Genomic DNA, 24,074 nt, shown 5'->3' with positions numbered 1-24,074 from the left:
TCAGCAGCCGGGTGAGGTGGTGATGGGGCCGTGGTGCAGGTAGGAGACCGGGAAGCTGAAGATGAAGGGCGAAGTGGGCGTGGCCGTGGCGGAGGCACCAGTGGCCGATGACTTGGCCGGCGCGAGCAGCGGGCTGGCGGCCTCGGCGGCGCAGGAGGTGGCGAGCAGCGGGCTGGCGGCCGCGGCTTCGGCGGCGCAGGAGGTGGCGAGCAGCTGCGACTCGAACTGCAGCAGCTGGCCCATGAAGCTGAAGTTGGGGGAGATGATGCTGCGGCGCCGGCGCACAAACTCAAACGCCTCGTCCAGACGCACGCGCTGCCTCTTCATCAGGTAGGCCAGGCAGATGGTGGCGGAGCGAGAGATGCCCGCCTGGCAGTGCACCAGCACCCGCCCACGGGAGGCCCGCACCGAGTCTGCATGGGGACAGAGCAGGGCACAGGTTAGCGGCAATTCCATGTTAGCAGAGAGCATGTCTGCTCGCTGCTCTTCAAGTCCCCGCCCCCCTGCAAAAGAGACTCTCAAATCTGATTTGGGTGATCAGCGCGTCCACACTGAAGTCACATCAGTCGAAAGCAGATTGGAAACTACCTCCATATGTGGTTTGGAACAAGTGACACAAATCAGACTTGGAGCATCCAGACTCATAAAACCAATCTGGATAGAATCATTAATAGGTCATTAACTCATTGAGTGCCAGCCACTTTTGGAGAACGGATGCTCCCAGTGCCAGAGTTTCAGAGCGTTTTCAGTGATTTCTCGAGGCCCACAGAATATTGTGTGATATTACTATGTAAACACTGAACACGCACAAAGAACGATGAGACTCTATTCTATCATCTGCAAAAAAAAGTTTATTGATCCCATTTTCCGTTCTTTAGTTATGAGCCGGAGAAGATAGCTTGATTCATCCAAAAACAGGAATTTTTTTCTAGAAGCTGAGATAATTGGCCTTTTGTGAAATTAAACATTTCAAGCACATCACTGACTCTGAAGCTAATCTTTTCTAATGTAGTCACACCTCAAAAATAATTTCCTTCAATAAAACAGTGAAGGCCAGGGAATTCTGTTTGGCAAAATAATATTTTTTAGCTACAACCAGCAGCGCTGGCCCCTGCGTGCGCTGCTGGTTGCAGCTTCTTGCTGGTCTTGATTTGCTGCTGGTGGGCATCGGATATTCTGGCTTGCGTTTGTCAATCCTGTCCTGCTGCCTGGGTCTGTCTGGGTGTTGCGCGCTGCTCTGCGTGCCCCCCCCCCCCCCCCCCGCCCCGCCCCGCCCCGCCTCGCCTCAACTGCACACTCCTCCTCCTGTCTGTGGTGGCTCTCTGCTGAGTTTGCTGTGCGCACAGTGAAGGGACATCGACATCCTGCTTTTTTACAGCGTTCCGCGTGTGTTTGTCACCGGCAACGATGCTTCCAGTTGAGAATAATAACAACTCCACGGTGTGGATGTGCGGATGTGCTGTCCGGCTCAATTGTGGGAGCAGATTGGCTGCTGCAGGCACAGCTGCAGTGAAGCTTCTGGCATACTCTTCGCGCCCAGCCAAGCGCATAGGGCGCACGGCGATTATGACGACATCGCACGGGGCGTGTCGGGGGGCGAGGCCTGAGCGCAGCGCGGCGCGTCCATGGAGATTTTTCTATCAGCGCGTCGGTTTTGCTGCCTGTGCCTGAGATCTCCGTGGTAGGCTATCAGCGGATATCTGCTGTGATTGAGTCCTCACCGTCGTAAAGTCGCCTTCAAAGCATGCTGTTCGATTATAACGAACTAGTTGTGTGGCTTAGCCTTCCCAAATGTGGAGGGGTCGTTTTTTATAATTTAATACATAGAATTGGGAACATTACATTCAATTTCATTCAGACTGCCTGGAGCCTGGAGCTGCGCACTGAGTATGTTCTGTTTTGGCCCGCGCAGAGTGCGCGCGCCCTCCTCTGAGCCCCGCCTCCAGCGCGTGCGCGAAGAGTATGCCAGAAGCTTGACGTGCTTCAGCATATCGATGCATACGGATGCGATGCGATTTCCGTTTCCATAACGACTTCTTCTTTGTTTTTTCCTTGCCTTTCTGTTATGTGGAGAGCACTGTCGCCACCTAAGGGTTCTGTAAAATAGGTTAGACACATCCAATAGCTATAATATTTGTACATCAGAGGCAGAAGGCTTTGATCGACGCCCCACCGTCAAAAAACGCAATTGACGAACATGTCCGTCCTTGGCACTCTACGTTACTATTTGAAATGACGAACATGTCCGTCCTTGGCACTCAATGAGTTAAAGTTCACAAATCAGATTTGGCCTCCTATGGCCACCAGGCTGAGCTATCTATAACTGTATGACATCATCTGTGATTTATGACCACTGTCTGTGACATCATCTGCGATTTATGACAATCAATGGTGATATATGACATGAAGCCGTGTGTCTTGTCTATGACGATAGATCTATAATGTGCAGAGCCTGTCCAGCCAATGACGGCTTGAGACTGGCTGCCACAGCTGTCAATCATCCATTTTTATCCCTTTGTATATGTCAAATAACTACTTAAAAACAAACTGATGAGAAAAATGACCACTTGCACAGGCATTAGCATGATAATGACTATCTAAAATGATACAAACCACCTTTGGAAAAAAATTATCTGACGTATACTGTGATTAATTCGGTTGTGATTTTCCCATCCACTAACATGGGGAGGCGGGCCTTGTGACCTAATACTGGATTCAACCGCCAGAGCGGCGATCTAACATGCAGCGGCTTCACTGAACGGGACCAATGCTCAGTCCATCTTATAATATGTCCATGCTTACACACTGTGCCAAATGTGCAACATGCATGTCTACTATCACACAATGTCAATTGCTAACTATGCAACCTACAAACAAGAAAAACAATATAACTATGTAAAAAGCACAGCTCAGCAAAGTCATGTAAATAAACTGCAAATTCCCTTCACAACGCCTACCCTACCCTACATACACACAATCAATCAATCAATCAATCAATCAATCAACCAATCAATCAACTTTATTATTAGCAAAGTCACAGTCCATTAAACATGATGGCCTGGAGCGCCCGCAGGGCCTTCTCCCCACACTCTCTCCAGGCTGTTATGCTGCTTGGCTAGCTGCTCGATGGTCTCCAGGTGAGTGCGCTGCTCTTGCTCATACTGCATCACCCGCTGCCGTCGCCGACTGTGAGTCTCCACTAGGTCCAGGAAGTCTCAACTGTGAGTCTCCACTAGGTCCAGGAATTTATGACATCACTGATGATGTCACAGTGGGATTTGCGGATTTATGACATCACTGATGATGTAACAGTGGGATTTATGACATCACTGTTGATGTCACAGTGGATGTATGACATCACTGATGATGTCACAGTGGATTTATGACATCACTGATGATGTCACAGTGGGATTTATGACATCACTGATGATGTCACAGTGGGATTTATGACATCACTGATGATGTCACAGTGGGATTTGACATTGATGATGTCACAGTGGGATTTATGACATTGGGACATGGGACAGTGGGACAGACAGACAGACCGAGACACAGAGCCCCAGCACCCATTTATATACTGACTGATGATGATGATGATGATGATGATGAAGTGACTTTCTTAAAAAATCACAGCCTGCTAGTGTGGGACACTCAAGGCTGGCTCCATAGGGTCCCATTATAAAGTTGCCCCCAGTAAGCCATTTGTTTACCAACCATCACACCGCACTCGATGATGATGTCACTAGTGATGTCACTCTAACATTACAATCATTACCACTACAATCTTTACACTATAATAGGGTTAGGGTTAGAGAGACAGTAGAAAGGATGGAGGTGGACTCGGCCAGGAGTGGTGGTGGGCACATTCTTCAGCAAGACGGCCTCCGTAAAAACTCATGCTTCTCAAATATCAAGATATTCTTGATGTCAGAATGTGCCCTTATGTTGGCACAAGGCACTGTTGGAGGATACACCGTGAGTGTCCTGACCACCCTGGAGTCGCGCTTCAACCTGCAAAGTATTGACGTGGCGATGATATCCAGCAGCTTTGGGATTGGCAACTTGGCTCTGATCCTGTTTGTCAGCTACTTCGGGGCCAAAGCCCATCGGCCCCGGCTGATTGGCTGTGGAGGCGTCGTCATGGCACTCGGCGCCTTTCTCTCAGCTCTGCCCGAGTTCCTAACGGATCACAACACTGACCTGCTTGACATTGGCCAACATGCCTGTCAGGGCGAGAAGGATCATGTGTGTGTCAAAAAGGCCAACACCAACTGGATGTACCTGCTGCTGCTTGGAGCCCAGGTCCTGCTGGGGATAGGAGCCACCCCAGTGCAGCCGCTGGGCGTGTCCTATATTGATGATCACGTGAAGAAGAAAAACTCCTCACTCTATATAGGAATCATCTTTTCTACTCTGGTGCTTGGGCCTGCCTGTGGCTTCCTCCTGGGATCCCTCTGCACCAAGTTCTATGTGGATGCTACCGGTCAGCTGAACATCATGCCGGACGACCACCGAGGGATCGGGGCCTGGTGGTTGGGCTTCCTCCTGTGTGGTGTCTTGCTCTTTTTCTCGTCCCTTGTAATGTTCGGCTTCCCTCAGTCCCTGCCACCCCAGGACGGGGAGGGCGGGGCAGACAGCGAGCAGGCCATGCTTCCCCCCACTCTGAACACAGACGAGACTCCCAATCCCAGCAATGGGGCGGTGCACAACCACGAGCCTACCAACAGCGCCACCTGCTGTGAGGAGCTCCGAACGATCCCCAAGCTGACTAAGCAACTACTCTCCAACCCGGTCTTCACCTGCATCGCGCTGGCTGCCTGTATGGAGGTCGGCGTTGTGGCCGGCTTTGCCGGCTTTCTGGGGAAATACTTTGAGCAGCAGTTTAACCGGACCACCACCTCGGCCAATCGGCTCTTAGGTATGACGGCCATTCCCTGTGCGTGCCTGGGGATCTTCATGGGCGGCCTGGTGGTGAAGAAGCTGCACTTGTCAGCGCTGGGAGCCACCCGCCTGGCCATGCTGGTCAACTTTATGTCCATCGGCTGCTACGTCTCCTTCCTGTTCCTGGGTTGTGAAACGCCCGTTGCCGGCGTGACCGACAGATATGCCAATGGAACACCGTTCACCCCGGTTGCTGAGTGCAACAGACACTGCAACTGCTCCACCTCCTCCATCAGTCCTGTGTGCGGCTCCAACAAAATCACCTATCTGTCCGCCTGCTTCGCCGGCTGCAACAGATTCAGCAGCACAGAGGCGTCAGAATGTACGTGCATACCCAGTGGTCGAACAGCGGTCGCAGGGAAATGCCCGACCCCCGGCTGCCAGAAGACTTTCTGGCTCTTCCTGTGTATGATTTGTGCCTGCTGCCTGATCGGATGCATGGCCCAGACGCCATGCGTTATCGTCCTCATCAGGACTGTGACCCCCGAGGTCAAATCCTATGCCCTCGGAGTGCTGTTTCTTCTGCTCCGACTCCTAGGATTTATCCCCCCTCCTCTGATCTTTGGTGCTGGGATCGACTCGACATGCCTCTGGAGGTCAGACTGCGGCGGGGAAAAGGGCGCTTGCTTGCTGTATGACAATGCAGCATACAGGTACAGGTATGTGAGCCTTGCCATTATTTTCAAGGGCATCGCCTTCCTTCTGTACAGCACCACCTGGTTCTTCTTGCACAGGAACTACAAGAAGTACATCAAGAGTGATGAGGACCAGATGACGGCGACCGAGATTTGCCCCTCTCTCACAGACATGGATGAACACAAACTAGCCGACAGGACGGAGTTGATAGAGGAGTCCGTTTTATAAAGCAAGAGAAGGACAACATAGAATATTGAAACTCTCAGAAGGAATATCTTGATTGTATTCCTCTTTTCTTGAAAGGATTAAGAAAAAAAAAAGGGTTTTGATGAAGGTGATTTATTTATTCAGGTCACAGGAGACTGCCACTGCTCTCTCTGCTCCACATTCAGGATCACTATTCAAAGGGTCCAATTTAGTCCTTATCTTATCAGCGAGGCGTTGTCCAGTGCCAGTGAATTATTCCTGTGTTGATTTGTTGATCGAAGACAACTGTAATACTGTCTGGCTCAGTCCTAAAGTTCTAAGCCGTTTTCAGACATGCAGTGAACTCCGGAAGATATCCAGATGATAGTCGGAGGAACACAATCGACGTTGTGCCGTGCAAATGGATCTTACTCGCCCAAGTCCCCTGGTACCATGTGACCATGACCAAGCCCCCTGGTACCATGTGACCATGGCCCAAGCCCCCTGGTACCATGTGACCATGGCCCAAGCCCCCTGGTACCATGTGACCATGGCCCAAGCCCCCTGGTACTATGTCGCTCGCAAAACCACTCGTGTTTGAATACTACAGCATAATGTCCAGAGCGAGCTGGTTGATGTTACTTCTGTTGTGCATCCCGTTATATTGTTCACAGGCAAACCATTCATGTTCCCATGTGATTTCATTTCATGAATGGAGGATAGTTATGTGGCTGGATTATTTGGAAGAGAAAACGCCAAATTGGTGAGTAAACAAGTAAAAGTTGAATGGTTTATTTTCATCCCGGTCTGCCTTTCTTGAATGGTGAAAATGATAATAATGTTGCATGATCACTTTTGTGGGGAGAAATAGGTTGAAAACGGGTCAGATATGCCTTGAATGCGTTTAAAGACAAGATGAACCCAACGGAGCCCGAGTGCCGCGTGGGTCGGGGTCACGTTTCAGACTGAAAAACAAAACTTGTCTGAGATGACAGGTGGAAAGGCGGGCCATAGTAGCATGTCGATGATTTGATTTGACAATTTTGGGGACTGGATTTGGCTTTGGCCAATCCTGGCGTGTTCCGCCCACAAATCCAGTGGGATTCAGCGTGTTGTGGTGCTACGCGAGTGGGATCCTCAGAGTACCAGGCAGCCAGCTGCTTCTGTGTGGAGCGGAGCGGACAATCCGATGCATGAGTGCTGCCTGCCCGCCTGGAGTCTCCGAGGGGCGACCCCTTACGTTAACGTTATCCTGGAATGCGAGTTTAACGAGCCAGTTACATTTCTTTGCATTCTTAGACATTACCGTTCGCTTTATTTTGTATGTTACATACAATTGGCCAAGTTAGTAGTTAGTTTATGGGCTAGAAATCCTGCCAGATTACAGACACTAGGCGCCATTTTCTCCTTCATTTGGAGGAGAAAATTCTACTGAAATAAAGATTGATTGACAACTGCCATGTCGTGATCGGTCGTGATATGATTGGTTGAAATGGGGTAGAAATTTGATAGTAGTATGTGACGTCAGCAAACTGTAGATTACTGTTATGAATGAAATCTTGAAAGATGAACTTTTGATGTGAAAAAGTGTGGAAAAACTAAAGAAATTTTATTTTTGTGATTTTCTTTGCATACATTAACTCATTGAATGCCAATGACGACAGCTGTCGTCAATTCAAATACTGACGTAGAGTGCCAATGACGACGGTTGTCGTCAATTGCGTTTTTTGACGGTGGGACGTGGATCAATCCCTGATACATCTCTGGTACAACTATTGTAGCTATTGGAGGTCTATAACCTATTTTACAGAACCCTTAGGTGGCGACAGTGCTCTCCACATAACAGAAAGGCAAGGAAAAAACAAAGAAGAAGTCGTTATGGAAACGGAAATCGCATCGCATCCGTATGCATCGATATGCTGAAGCACGTTACTGCAGCTGTGCCTGCAGCAGCCAATCTGCTCCCACAATTGAGCCGCTCCGTGTCGGTTGCGACAGCAAATCCGCACATCCACACCGTGGAGTTGTTATTATTCTCAACTGGAAGCATCGTTGCCGGTGACAAACACACGCGGAACGCTGTAAAAAAGCCTGGCTGTTCCGCACCCTTCACTGTGCGCACAGCAAACTCAGCAGAGAGCCACCACAGACAGGAGGAGGAGTGTGCAGTTGAGGCGAGGCGGGGCGGGGCGGGGCGGGGGGGGGGGGGGGGGGGGCACGCAGAGCAGCACGCAACACCCAGACAGACCCAGGCAGCAGGACAGGATTGACAAACGCAAGCCAGAATATCCGATACCCACCAGCAGCAAATCAAAACCAGCAAGAAGCTGCAACCAGCAGCGCACGCAGGGGCCAGCGCTGCTGGTTGTAGCTAAAAATATTATTCTGCCAAACAAAATTCCCTGGCCTAAACTGTTTTATTGAAGGAAATTATTTTTGAGGTGTGACTACATTAGAAAAGATTAGCTTCAGAGTCAGTGATGTGCTTGAAATGATTAATTTCACAAAAGGCCAATTATCTCAGCTTCTAGAAAAAAATTGCTATTTTTGGATGAATCAAGCTATCTTCTCCGGCTCATAACTAAAGAACGGAAAATGGGATCAATAAACTTTTTTTTGCAGATGATAGAATAGAGTCTCATCGTTCTTTGTGCGTGTTCAGTGTTTACATAGTAATATCACACAATATTCTGTGGGCCTCGAGAAATCACTGAAAACGCTCTGAAACTCTGGCACTGGGAGCGTCCGTTCTCCAAAAGTGGCTGGCACTCAATGAGTTAATAAGCGCCAAAAGCTCTATGTAGACTACATGTTGTGACTCATGTACTCATCACATAATGTAGGCTACATGTTGTGACTCATGTACTCATCACATTATGTAGGCTACATGTGACTCATGTACTCATCACATTATGTAGGCTACATGTTGTGACTCATGTACTCATCACATTATGTAGGCTACATGTTGTGACTCATGTACTCATCACATTATGTAGGCTACATGTTGTGACTCATGTACTCATCACATTATGTAGGCTACATGTGACTCATGTACTCATCACATTATGTAGGCTACATGTTGTGACTCATGTACTCATCACATTATGTAGGCTACATGTGACTCATGTACTCATCACATTATGTAGGCTACATGTGACTCATGTACTCATCACATTATGTAGGCTACATGTTGTGACTCATGTACTCATCACATTATGTAGGCTACATGTTGTGACTCATGTACTCATCACATTATGTAGGCTACATGTGACTCATGTACTCATCACATTATGTAGGCTACATGTGACTCATGTACTCATCACATTATGTAGGCTACATGTGACTCATGTACTCATCACATTATGTAGGCTACATGTTGTGACTCATGTACTCATCACATTATGTAGGCTACATGTGACTCATGTACTCATCACATTATGTAGGCTACATGTGACTCATGTACTCATCACATTATGTAGGCTACATGTGACTCATGTACTCATCACATTATGTAGGCTACATGTTGTGACTCATGTACTCATCACATTATATAGGCTACATGTGACTCATGTACTCATCACATTATGTAGGCTACATGTGACTCATGTACTCATCACATTATGTAGGCTACATGTTGTGACTCATGTACTCATCACATTATGTAGGCTACATGTGACTCATGTACTCATCACATTATGTAGGCTACATGTTGTGACTCATGTACTCATCACATTATGTAGGCTACATGTGACTCATGTACTCATCACATTATGTAGGCTACATGTGACTCATGTACTCATCACATTATGTAGGCTACATGTTGTGACTCATGTACTCATCACATTATGTAGGCTACATGTGACTCATGTACTCATCACATTATGTAGGCTACATGTGACTCATGTACTCATCACATTATGTAGGCTACATGTGACTCATGTACTCATCACATTATGTAGGCTACATGTTGTGACTCATGTACTCATCACATTATGTAGGCTACATGTGACTCATGTACTCATCACATTATGTAGGCTACATGTGACTCATGTACTCATCACATTATGTAGGCTACATGTGACTCATGTACTCATCACATTATGTATGCTACATGTTGTGACTCATGTACTCATCACATTATGTAGGCTACATGTGACTCATGTACTCATCACATTATGTAGGCTACATGTGACTCATGTACTCATCACATTATGTAGGCTACATGTGACTCATGTACTCATCACATTATGTAGGCTACATGTGACTCATGTACTCATCACATTATGTAGGCTACATGTGACTCATGTACTCATCACATTATGTAGGCTACATGTGACTCATGTACTCATCACATTATGTAGGCTACATGTTGTGACTCATGTACTCATCACATTATGTAGGCTACATGTGACTCATGTACTCATCACATTATGTAGGCTACATGTGACTCATGTACTCATCACATTATGTAGGCTACATGTGACTCATGTACTCATCACATTATGTAGGCTACATGTGACTCATGTACTCATCACATTATGTAGGCTACATGTGACTCATGTACTCATCACATTATGTAGGCTACATGTTGTGACTCATGTACTCATCACATTATGTAGGCTACATGTGACTCATGTACTCATCACATTATGTAGGCTACATGTGACTCATGTACTCATCACATTATGTAGGCTACATGTGACTCATGTACTCATCACATTATGTAGGCTACATGTGACTCATGTACTCATCACATTATGTAGGCTACATGTTGTGACTCATGTACTCATCACATTATGTAGGCTACATGTTGTGACTCATGTACTCATCACATTATGTAGGCTACATGTTGTGACTCATGTACTCATCACATTATGTAGGCTACATGTTGTGACTCATGTACTCATCACATGATGAAATAGTAATCCAAAATGTGAAGAAACTGATTTTCTAAGGTAAATAGTGCATGCGCTGTGTACAATGCATCATGGCAAACAAGGAAGAAGTAACTTGAGTTAACCATGTCACCAAAACCGCCTTCTTTCATCTCCGGAACATCGCTCGCCCTCCGCCCCTCCCTGTCCTTCTCCGCTGCTGAAACCCTCATCCATGCCCTCATAACCTCCAGACTCGACTACTGCAATAGCATCCTCTATGGCTCACCCAACAACATCCTCAATAAACTTCAATATGTTCAGAACTCTGCTGCCCGCCTCCTCACCTCCACCCGCCGCCGAGACCACATCACACCTGTCCTTCATGACCTCCATTGGCTCCCAGTCAAACATAGGATCAACTTCAAAATTCTACTCACCACTTACAAAGCCCTAAACAACCTGGCCCCCCCCTACCTCTCCGATCTCCTCCGCCGCCACGCCCCCACTCGCAGCCTCAGGTCCGGAGACACCAACTGCTTTGTCTTTGTCTTTGTCTTTATTTAAGATCCCCATTAGCTACAGCACAGCTGCAGCTATTCTTCCTGGGGTCAAACAACTTGCATAGTTTCAAGATATCACATACAAAATTTACATTCTGTATAAAATACATTCTGTACAAACGGTACAACTTCAGATATTACATACATACATACATACATACATACATACTGTACCTTTCATGATATTGCATAGTCAGAATTACCTACATACCATTACAGATGTGTAGAATACACATAAAACTACATCACATATTATGTATACCTATATATATACCATTACCATATCTTATATATATAATTATACATATAACTATTACCATCACCAGATATATTAGCTATGTACCGGTACATGCTTCAATATGCTCATATGTATACACATACATACATACACACACACATACACATATATATATATATATATATACACATACTGTCCATACATACACATACATACACACATACATAGCATTATCACAGTAGTAAGTGCTGTTTTACCAAGAGTTTGAAGTGTTTTTTGCTTTTCTTTTGTGTAATATATGTGGGAAGGGTGTTCCATTCCTGCATACCTCTAAACATGACAGTTCTTTTCATCGCATTTGTTCTAACTACTGGAAGTGTAAAACCTCCTGCAGTAGCATGTCTAGTTGAGTATGTGTGCCTGTTATGACTTAGAGATACATTTTCATACAGAGATAAGGGGTCTTTAGTGTCAAGAATATTCCACATAAACATAAGAAGTGAAGTGCTTGAAGATCCCCAGGACCACCAAGCTCCGGACTTGGGGCGACAGGGCCTTCTCAGTCGCTGCACCCTCCCTGTGGATTTACTACGAAAATCTATGCATTATTATATCATCGCGTCGTGAGTACACAGGAGTCACCCCTGTACATGTGAGTGTTTGTGTTGCTGTTGCAATGTGTATTTTGGGCGACTGAACGCGCTAGCTAAGTAGCAGCGATGGCTGTACCGTTCTTTGTAGAGCACGCAGATTGAAAAAGCCATGCATTCTAGTTTTGATATAGACAATATTATGACAAATGGCCTAAAGTCCCAAAATGTTGGGGTCTCCCTTTCATGTTACCACAGCCACTATTTAGCAGCCCACCTTTTTGGTACATCGCAAGCAGCTCACACATTGGCACATCGCAGGCCGACGTTTTCTAACCCTATTGCCAGAATAATGTGTTAAAGGTTTTTTCATGGAGTGGAGAATTGCTTTCTGAAAAAGAAATCTGATGTAGTCATTGAAAAACTTAATAAAACAATCCTGCTAACGTTACCTCATGCTGCTCCCCCCGCTGAACCCCTCTGTTCCCCTCCACTATACTCAGGCGTAAAAACAAATGACAACAACATGTATGAAAGGGTAATTCCGGCGAATGTCCGGACCTGATTCAACGGACATAGTCCAGAGTTCATGTCTGAAAATGGCTCTAGTTGAGTATTTGTGGGTTGGACACGATGCTACAACTATATTCTTTTAGGTCTGTCATGATTCCAGTGATGTGTGTTGATTGTGTTCATTCAGTGCACTGTGTCGTGTCTATTGCTGCATTCATTATGTTCCTCGGAAGCTCCTACTTACCAGTTGTGAAGTGGTAATTACGACATAACACCATTCAAGTGCCCTTTGGTGGGAAACACAGACACACTAGAGGTCTGCACAAACTCAATTCTACTACATGTTGCCGCAGTTTCAGCCATGATTTTCTGGGCTGTGAGCAAGAGTCGTCCAAATTTATAACCTCAGCGGGGAAGGATTTATGACATCACTTGATGATATCCATGATTTCACTGAACATTGTCATTGTGACATCATCAGTGATCATCAGTTGACATCAGTTCACTGGACACTGTGGCATCATCGCTGATGACATCAGTGACATCACTGCTGAAGTGACATCACTGATGACGGTTTTCACCAGAGCGCAACCCCACAGCATTTCCTTTTCTCAGCATTCGGCAAACTGCAGAAATATTACATCGTTACTTTCGTTTTCGCCGCTCAGCTGTATAGACGGTTTTCACGGAATGGTCAGTCCTGCACTTTAACGTTTTTTTTTCTTTTATGTCCATAGCAAACACTGCAACAGGAAGTGAGCGGGGGTTCAATTTAGAATGTTTTTGTTGTCAAGTTAAAACCGTCTATAGCCTATATTTTTTTGCAGAAATTGTCGAAAAGGTGTGTAGTTCGGATGACCTAAAAAAGGCAACACTTTTCATTTCAGTGTGACTTCACTGACCTATGAACTCGATGGCCTCCAGGAACCAGGAGCTGATGTCCTCCTTGTGGTTGTCCTCCACAGGGATGCACTTGTACTGGTAGGCTCCCTCGAAGTGGTTGGGGCAGTTGGCCGATACGTTGAGCAGGGCTGAGATCCCCGTGGCATCCAGGACCTCCCTCCTGGAGGCGTGGAGCGCGCTGCCCAGGTACAGAAACGGGAGTATCTCCACAGGGCCGCCCTGCAGGCACGGACAGGTGGGCGAAACACACATTTCAGAAATATTTTATAGGCTTTATCCAGAGATCGTCGCCATTTGGTTCGTCAGTGGAAAAGTCTGGGGTTTTAGAATGGGGATTTCACTAAAATGCATAAAATAAGGTCTGTGGTTAAAGCAGGACTAAACCCCAAAACACTTTTTTTCAGCTTTGAACCAATATGGCTTTTGGGGTGGTGTGTGAAGAATTCTGCTCAAAATGTCCACATTTGAGACCAAATGTATAATATTCTACAATCTTTATCATTTTCAACAGCATAAGTGCCCTCTATGGGTTCAAACCTGCTTGTTTTTTTTGCCCTTCAAAATGTCCAAAATGTGGTTGCATCCTACGTCACGGCCAACTCCCGCCTTCCACACTCATGTGAAAAATGTTTTTTTCATGTGATTATTACTGTAGTTCACGCCAGGAGAGGTGCAATCTCCATTAACTCCAATGGAACCGTTTTTAGCTAATAGCGCAATGCATCTTGGGTAATTGCCTACTGTGGCTAATGTTAGCAGCTAGTTAGTTATGTTACATGGCAGTAAAACACCACTGAATGACCAAATTGATATAACTTTTAACCATTTCGGGCAAAACCGTTTCCATTCCATCAGCGTTGGTTAGTTGTTTATAATGTGGTTATATTTATAATATAGCTGCGTTGATACACTGTCATGCAAAAAAATAGAAAAGGGGATTGGGAGGCGGGCCATAGGCGTCTCTGTCGATTATTTGATTTGACAGTTCTGGGCACTGGCGTTGGCGTTGGCCAATCCTGGCGTGTTCGACCCCCAAATCGAATGTGTTCTGGTGCAAAGCGAGTGGGTTCCAGGACGAACAGGCTCGCGCCAGTTACGTTATCTTTAGAGCAGCGCAGTAAATACAATATTCCTGGAATGCGAGTTTAACAAACGAGTTACATGTCCTCTGCATTCTACATCAAATGAAGACATTACTGTTTGTTTTATTTTGTATGTTACATACTTATTGGCCAAGTTGTTAGTTTATGGGCTAGGAAGTCTGCCAGGGTACAGAAGGGAGTATACAGTAGGCGGCCATCTTGCCTGCAGAGTTTTCAAATCAAGTAGAATACCGTTTTGCCAGAAATGTGGGGTTTAGTCCTGCTTTAACAAAAGTTTATGGGAACGTGAATTCAGCATGATACTCTTCACAAACGTGAATAACTTTTATGCCTTTTGAAGCGTTTTCATAAAAATCGCGTTTACGTTCCAAAAGTCATAAAAGTTGTGCACGTTTGTGAAGATTATCATGCTGAAGGCAAATTCACATTCCCATAAACTTTTGTTAACCACAGACCTTATTTTATGCATTTAAGTTAAATCCCCATGTTAAATCCCATAGACTCCGTATATTTCCGGACTCATTCCTGCGGCTCTCTTGTGCCCTGGCTTGTGCGCTAAAAAAAGGCAAAAAATGGCCCTAGTTCCCAACACAAAAGTAATGGACCATTATTGACGCTCGCTGTCTTGTTTATGTCCCTGCCTCAGTACTGACGCTGCTGTGTCAGGAAACGATCAATACTGCTGCTAAGAGATGTCATATGAGGAGAGAGAGAGACAGAGAGAGAGAGATAGAGAGACAGAGAGAGAGAGTGCCTGAGATATCCCCATGCTAATTTACATAAAGTATCAGCAGCTGTCAGAAATCAAAGTCGTCTATTTTCTGCAATGTCTTTTCTTTTTGATTGTGTATCCACCTTATTTTTGGCGGCCATTTTTGCCTGATCTGCATGTGGGTGCTTCTTCCGGTGTGATCCTCCCAGCCTTGTTGCTGACAGCTTGACACCCGTCTGGGCGAACGGAGCAAATCACTAATCAGGTCCAGCTTGGCAAAAATCTCGTCGATAAATATCCCTTTAAGAGCGCAGTGCATTCATGGGTAATCGCCTGCTGTGGCCAATATTAACCATTTCGAGTAACACTGTTTCCATACGGATCACCGGCGTTAGTTTGTTGTTTATAACGTGGCTATATTCATAACGTTTTCTATCTTGGATACGTTATTTCGAATCGCACATAGGTTACGCCAAACCCCACATAGGTTACGCCTCGAATCCCACATAAGTTAAAACGCACATACTTTACGCCTCGAATCCCACATAGGTTACGCTAAAACCACCACCGCAAAGCGTGTGGGTTTCAGGACGAAACAGACTCGAGCCACTAACGTCATCTTAAGAGCACAATATTCCTGGAATGCAAGTTTAACTAAACAGTTACATGTCCTCTGCATTCTACATAAAATTAAGATATTACGGGTTGTTTTATTTTGTATGTTACATACTTATTGACCAAGTTATGTTCAATTCAGCCAGGGTACAAGAGACTGAGTGTAGGCAGCCATCTTTTCAAATCAAGTAGAATACATTAGGAAATGGCAAGCTGCAGCAATAGTCACGTTAAACCGGACCTTGTACGCACAATTATTTTTTACAGTGGGGCATTCAAAAATAATGTGGATAGGAACACTTCATTACTTGCTCGGAAATGTATTCTGCCACCTGTCTATACAAAATATGACTGGGAAAAAAGTAAAATAAACTAGAACGGGCTAAATTTGCTAAAGCAAATTGAATTGTGCTTGCTGTGGCGCGATGCTCCGCCCCCCTTCCAATGCCCCTACCTTAGACCCCGCCCCTCCCATCCAGTATAAATACAGTCCCAATCTGCAATGTGTAGCTAGGACGTGTTTAGGCAGTTGCAAGGGTATATTAACTGGTTGCTGGGTGTTTTCGGCTGATCGGTATTAGGTTAATAATAGTACATAAGTGTTAATAATCACATTATAAACATTTATTGGTAGCTTATAAGACATTTATAAGCACTTTATAACCCCCTTTACTAACTGGTTTTGTTACTTCATTAAGCTGAATAAATAGTTTGTTATTACCTTATTAGCAGTTAACTATGCACTTATTAACAGTTAACTATGCTTTTTGCAGGTACCAGATCTAAGGCGAGAACAGTGCCTTATTAAGGTTAATAAATCCTTTATTATGCACTTATTATGGCAACGAATGTACTGTAGCTAACAGCTAACGCCAGCTATTTATATCAGTATTACTTATTATATCAGTCATGACATGACGTACGACGTCCATTGAGTCATACGTCATCCCCTGCTTTTAGCAAGAGCTTATTTTTTTATACTTTGAGCAAAAAATGAGGATATATCAGGACTCAGCAACCCATGAAATAGTGTAAAAATGACTAAATACACTGGAGGGGGGCTGGTCAGCTGGTGTCTCACCTGGTCATGATGGGGCGTCCCACAGGACGAGCAGGACGAGTCCACACTGGACTGACTGCTGAGTGGAGGTAGGGATTTGGTCTTCAAACAAAACTCTGGATACTCTGAGAAGAACCTGTCGTATCCACCTGCAACAACAGACGGGATCACTGTCACAATAAATACAATGATGATAACCTTTATAGTAGCTTTTTCATACACAACATGCAGCTTAAAGTGCTTTACATCAAGACAATAAAATACAGATAAAATACAGCCTATATAAAAGAACAAGCACAATGCATACATTAAGATTCAAATCAAGTAAAATAAGAGAATAAAAGAACACAATCAAATTCAACAGTACAAATGAAGGCCAAATAAGCTAAAGTTTGGACAAATGCATTTTTCTTTATTTTGACTATTTTCCACATTTTAGAATAACAGGAAAGACACCAGAACTATGAAATAATGGAATTATGCAGCAACCAACCAAGTGTTAAGATTAACTTCCATACACCAGCGTCATTTTCCTTGAATTAAACATAGCTAAAAGCAGTTGTGTGGTGGGCTGCGCAGACAGAAAATGTAAAAAATCTCCAATTTTTGTACTCCCGAGCAAAACAAAGAAGCCACTGAAAATTGGCGAGAAGAAACATGTGGATCTAGCCGTCAAGGAAGTAAGTTGGAGTGTTCATCTTCCATATATATGATCTTTGTGTGAAACACCTGACATAGGAGAACTCAGGATCGGGGGGGAGGGGGGGGGGGGGGGGTTGTGATGCGCTCCGCAGTGTCTCCACGGCAGCCTGTATGAAATGAGTCCAGCGATCCGCTGACCCGGTTCCACAACAAAATGACTTAGGGTGCCTCTGAATTTAGTGGGCGTATTTAGCGTGCCTCTGAACAGTGCGGGCTGTAGTGTAGGTGTTACCGAGCCTGGTCCCCGATCAGGATGAACAGATGGGGTCACGTTTCGAAAAATGGTCTTGCTACAATGACATGCTACGATGGGCACTAACATCATCACACATGAATACAATTAGGATCACTGAATCGACAAGAGTCTCAGCTCTCCATTCATACCCAATTCATATATATATATAGTATATAGCAGTATGGGTTAGCGCCCCAGCCTGTGTCTTCCCTGAGGAAGAAGCCCAACAAATCCACCAGAGGCCTGTTAGGAGGGCCATTCAAGCCGCAAGTGGAGCCTGCAGTACCAAACGGTACCACACGGTACCACACGGTACCACAGTACCACCACGGCCCAAGAAACATCATACCGGAATAGTAGTAGTAGTAGTAGTAGAAAACTTTAATGTCCTCCAATGAGGCAATTTGTTGTAGAGCACAGTACATGAGGACACAGACACATTAAAATAACATACACAACTCATAAAAATCATAAAGTCATCTGTAGTGGTCAGAAATGCTAAAAGAATACGCAATAATACTGTGTATTAAAGTGCACGTGTTAGCAGCCCTGCATATTTAAAGTGCATATCTGATAACAATAAAACAACAAATAAACACTTCAGATTCCCTGAATCTCGCATCTTATTTAGCTGGATGATTGACATGGGGATAAATGAATGTTTCGCTCTGTTGGTTGTGATCTTGGGGTATGTGTACCTCCGACCAGAAGGGAGTAGCTGAAACTCTGCTGACAGTGGATGGGTTTTGTCTGAGCAGACCTTGTCTGCCTTCACGGTCAGCCTAGTCAAGTACAGGTGGTACAGGTCAGCCTGCTGTTGCCCCATGATTTTTTCCACAGATCTTATCTTTCCCAATTTATTTTTGTGAGTAACTTTGGAATGTCCGTACCAGCATACAATACAATAACAAAGAATACTCTCAATAAAAGACTTATAAAAAAGAGTAAGAATTTTGTTATCAACGTTAAAAAAGCTCAATTTCCTAAGGAAATACAAGCGCTGTTGGCCCTTCTTAAAGATAGCATCCACGCATTGGTCCCAAGAAGATAATTTGTGATCTATAATAAGACCAAGATATTTATATTCTGTCACCACCTCAATCTCCTCTCCTTTGATCATGGATGGGGTGGATAGTGGAGGGTCTCGTCTAAAGTCAAAGAGCACCTCTTTAGTCTTGGCTATGTTCAGAGTCAAATGTGGTCAAATGAAATGTTGGGAGCGGGGGAGTCTGGTGCAACGCACAGGTCCTGGACCTGGTGAGACGTAGGAGGAGCCCGGACAGGAGTCAACCCACAGAGCCCAGTCCCTCCACCTGCCAGAGCCTCCCGGTCCCGGCAGAGTAGTTCCGGAGCAGCGGATTGAGTGGCCCTGTCTTTCCCTAAGAGGGCTGACCGTGGGTAGCTACTGGGACGTAAGTCGGGGCTTGATCAACCCCAGCTGGGCCACCTGGGCGAGGGTGTATGATGTTGCAGTACCCGAAACATCCTATGACCCCAGGGTACATCACTGATGATACGTCCCAGTTGCATCCATGTGATGTTTTTTCTCTCTCTCTCTCTCTCTCTCTCTCTCTCTCTCTCTCTCTCTCTCTCTCTCTCTCTCTGTGGCTAAAAGTGCTCTTCATCCCCATTAGCACAGCATGTAGGGGATGGGAGGGGTTGTCCAGCATAGCGTGCAGTTTCCTCCTCAGCCTTGTCTCTGCAACCGCCTCCAGACTGCTCAGCTCAGCTCCAACTACAGAGCTGGCTTTCCTCACCAGCTTGTTCAGCTTCCCAGTGTCCCTCATGCTGGTACTACCCCCCCAACATGCAACGGCAAAGAAAAGGACACTAGACACAACAGATTGATAAAATAGCTGTAGCAGTTTGTTACAAACATTAAAAGACCTCAGTGTCCTCAGAAAGTACAGCCTGCTTTGTCCCTTCTTGTACAGGGCCTCAGTGTTGTCAGACCAGTCCAGTTTGTTATTTAAGTGTACTCCTAGGACCTAGGTACTTATAGGAGACCACCATCTCCACCTCCTCCCCGTGGATGGTGATGGGAGTTGGGGACCTCCCTTTACTCCGCCGGAAGTCCACCACCATCTCCTTGGTCTTCCCTATGTTGAGCTGGAGGTGGTTGGTGTCGCTCCACCCCACAAAGTTCTCAACGAGGGATTAATCGATAATGAAAATAATCATTAGTCACAGCCCTATACCTGAAGTCTTTCTGAAATGTGTGTATGTGAATCCCTACTGACTGTACCCATCGCATTGCCTTATTCACTCAGCTTGGTCTATCTGTGTGTGTGTGTGTGTGTGTGTGTAATGTGCATGTGTGTAATGTGCGTGTGTGTGTGTGTGTGTGTGTGTGTGTGTAAAAGAGAGAGAGAGAGAGAGAGAGAGAGAGAGAGAGAGTGTGTGTGAGTGTGTGTGTGTGTGTGTGTGTGTAAAAGAGAGAGAGAGAGAGAGAGAGAGAGAGAGAGAGAGTGAGTGTGTGTGAGTGTGTGTGTGTGTGTGTGTGTGTGTGTGTGTGTGTGTGTGTGTGTGTGTGTGTGTGTGTGTGTGTGTGTGTGTGTCTGTGTGTGCGTGCGCGTGCGTGTGTGTGTGCGTGTGCTGTAATAATTACATCAGCATATAAATAGAGCTGGCCCATTCAGCATGATTTTTCCAGCAGTGGTAATGAGGAGCCACAGCTCCAGTCGAAGACTGTGAGTGAAAATTGATTGATTGATTGCTTATTGATTGGTTGTTGATAATTATTGACTCTATTACAAGACAATACAATAATATTGGCTGTGTGGGAATGATGTTTGTAAACAAAGAAAATGTGCAATGTTTCCATAAGATGCTGTCATTGCTAAAAAAAAAAATTGTATGTATTATTGTCTCATATAAAGGCTCAACTCAGAATAAACAACTGCATTCATATTCTTATCAGTAGTATTGTAATATGAGTTTCTATTGTCTCATATGAACTTGAAGGTATTATTATCAGCTGGAGTAGGGTAGTATTATATACGATTCTATACAGTATAAGGCTCATTCTATGAATAAATTGCTTTAGTATTATATTAGTAGTAGTAATATTAGTAGTAGTAGAGTAGTATAGGCTTCTATTGTAATTGCATTATTATGATTATAGGTATTATATTCCGCAGCTGAACCATATTGACTGAAGTGTACAATATAATGCAGGCTTTTCTTCTGTAGCACAGTGTATATTCTCAACCTTTTTCATATAAAGGACCCTAACTCAGTCTTAAAGCCACAGACCCCCCAGTTGATGTGATTTTGTATATCTCAGACACATAACTGGGAATATTTTGTATACGATTTTGTCCAGAATTATGATTATGTCTTATGTCTGTCTTGTAGGTTCTCAGGTGGTCCCTGGTGGCCCACATTGGGAACCACTGCAGCATACATAATAATGTACTAGCTGACCCATATAAAGACTGAAACCAATTTTGAACAATAGTAATACTCATTGCTCCAGTTCAGTGGTTCTTGGGTCCCAGGGGGTTTCCAGAAAACTGATGAAGTGTTAAACTTATACCATTATTTAATTTACAAGAAGTGAACACAATTAGAGAAGTATATAGCCTATAGAAAAATAACTGTTTTGATTAGTTTGCCGTCCCTGTGTGACTGGCCATTTCAAGTCAGGCGTCGCTCACATCAGGGTTGGCATGCAGCCTCTCTCCTCTGTCTCGCCATAAGGATTTTCACAGTCCTTTTCAGTGGCTGATTACAACCACTAATTAGCATCACCTGCAGCCGCAGGGGCGCTCTTTACACTTCCTGAAAGATTTGGCCCGATCGCACGTAAAATGGCATAGCTGTGGCCGAACACAATTCTGCTCATGCACTCACACTCACTCACTCACTCACTCACACACACACACTCACACACACACACACACACACACACACACACACACACACACACACACACACACACACACACACAGGCGCGGACTGCATAATCGGGCACGTCGGGCAAATGCCCAGTGGCCTGGCCTGGCCTGGCCTGCAAAAAAATAATAATAATAATATATTTTTTTATTTTTTTTGGTGCCCGCAGTCAGGCCACTCACTGAACAGCAGGCCAGGCGCCGCCTACTGGTTTACTAGTGGTTTTATTACTTTATTCAGGGTTAAAGTGGGTGCATCTCATTGTAAAATTGGACTCGGCCCAAATTGGGCTTCAAACGGCCCAAATTGGGTTTCAAACGGCCCAAATTGGGCTTCAAACGGCCCAAATCATGCTTCAAACGACCCAAATTGGGCTTCAAACGGCCAAAATCTGGCTTCAAACGGCCCAAATTGGGCTTCAAACGGCCCAAATTGGGCTTCAAACGGCGCAAATTTTTCGCCGCCGCCCTTCGGACGCCGGCACGCGCGTCAGCCCGTATCGGCCTGGCCTGCTTGGTATCTAATGCCCGGCCTGAATTATTTTCCCAGTCCGCCCCTGCACACACACACACATTCTTATTATAGGATTCTAGGAATTCTGGACAAAATCATATCGAAAATATTCTCAGATTTGGGTTTGAGAGACAAATCTCATCCAATGTTTACTGTAGGCCTATATGATGACTTGAGGATTCCCTTAATTAATGAAATACAAAAGCAAAACCCTGAGCTGAGCTATGTTGTGCAGATGATGGACAGCAGCTGGTTGTTTAAGGCTGAAGTAGGGCTGGGTATTGACAAGAACCTCATGATACGATACATATTGTGATATATTGCAATACCACTAGGGCCTAGGCTACTCTACAAATGTACTGACAATGTGAAAATAGAGCTGAAAATACAACTTGCTGTGTAATAATATATGTACATCACATTTTATTGATAACTTGAGTCAAAACCATTTTCATTTTCATTACAAATTAATAGGAGAACGGCTGCACTGCAGTCTGTTACTGAACACACTGAAATAAAAATAAATAAAGTAGGCTATTCTTCTTGTGTCACTGAACAGACAGCTGTGCAAGAAAATCCGTGCAGCGAAATATGCAATATCAATAGCTTACAGTATTGCGGGAAAGAAGCATTGCTGTGATATGTTGCTGTATCAATTGTATTGCACACAGATATAAGACTGCTAATTGCAAGGCCAGAAGGCAGTCGTGCTTTTTCAGTGTCAGGTTTCCAGTCAAGATGTGTATATGGACCTAATCATGATGAGGGTTGTTGATTTCTCATGTTGTAGGCCTATTATTAATAGACCAAATCACCGTGACGTCACCATGTAAACAAATTTACTTCCGGGTACCACTTGGGGAAGGCGGCAGGTTTAAATGTGCGTGTTGTCAAATAAATGCTGTCAAACCCTCTCGTTGTTTTCGGCCGACTACTTTCAATTTAAATGGTTAAACGGTTGGTAAACATGCTTGTCCGACGTATCTAGCCTTTCCCCTGTGTTTGTTTTATGTAGTGTTAGCTACCTAATAACGTTTGTTTGTCTGTCAAACTTGCTGTTTTGCAGACTCGTTAACGTAGAAGAGCCTGGTGGCGCGAGGTTACGTTAACGTTACAAACAGAGCTACTGACGCCACGTTAATTTAATTTAGCGTCAAGTCTAATCTAGTCTGGTCCAACAGGTAAATTAGCTAGTCTGGTCTCCACTAACGTTAGTGAAAGTGTTGTTATGAATGATATTAAACAACAACACAACACGGACGAACCATTTTTGTCTTCTTTGTCTGTTTTTGTCTTCAACACGTCAGTTTGTGCCGTCCACCGCCATTATAATGTGTGGACCTCAGGGGTACCCGGAAGTAAATGTAAACATCCCGCTGATTTGGTCTATTGCCCTTTATGGATTTGGGTTGTTTCTGTTGGTATGTTTGATAGAAAAATGAACTGAAAAGGAAAAGTAGCCTATTATGGGCAATGGGCTGGACTTCATAATTGACGGGCGGGGGGGTCTAATAAAATCATAATAGCCTATATTGCTCTAGTTGGGTCGACTCATACCTTTGAGCAGGTATACGTCGGTGCCTGCCGCGTCCCTGCACAGCGCGTGCAGCACCAGCATCACCGTGCTGTCCTCCTTCACCGCGTCCGCGTCCTGCGCGCGCTCGTCGTACAGCACCGCGGCCGAGTACAGCCCCGAGCGCAGGCGGCCGCGCGCCTGCTCGTCCCCGCCCAGCACCTGCTCCAGGCTGAGCGCGTGGCCGCGCGCTCTGCGCCGCACGATGGTGTTGCAGCGC

The 24,074-nt window shown here is 45.1% G+C and overlaps 1 protein-coding gene and 1 pseudogene across 2 annotated transcripts; one reads left to right on the top strand and one right to left on the bottom strand.

The window, feature by feature from the left end:
* dusp4 (dual specificity phosphatase 4) lies at positions 1–24,073 on the bottom strand (the record flags this gene model as incomplete). The annotated part of the gene is made up of 4 exons (XM_083638079.1): positions 1–413; positions 13,444–13,663; positions 16,956–17,083; positions 23,839–24,073. Coding segments are annotated over 4 exons (996 nt in total), but the record flags the coding sequence as incomplete, so codon positions are not given.
* LOC310778706 (solute carrier organic anion transporter family member 3A1 pseudogene) lies at positions 3,829–5,805 on the top strand (annotated as a pseudogene). Its single transcript has one exon. The product of its transcript is annotated as a solute carrier organic anion transporter family member 3A1 pseudogene (transcript).
* Position 24,074: the final 1 nt, after the last annotated feature.

The sequence above is a fragment of the Poromitra crassiceps genome (genome assembly GCF_964638095.1).
Source record: "Poromitra crassiceps genome assembly, chromosome: 6".
Lineage (NCBI taxonomy): Eukaryota > Metazoa > Chordata > Actinopteri > Beryciformes > Melamphaidae > Poromitra > Poromitra crassiceps.
Note: the sequence above shows the minus strand (reverse complement) of the source record. Positions and strands in the feature narration are given on the sequence as shown.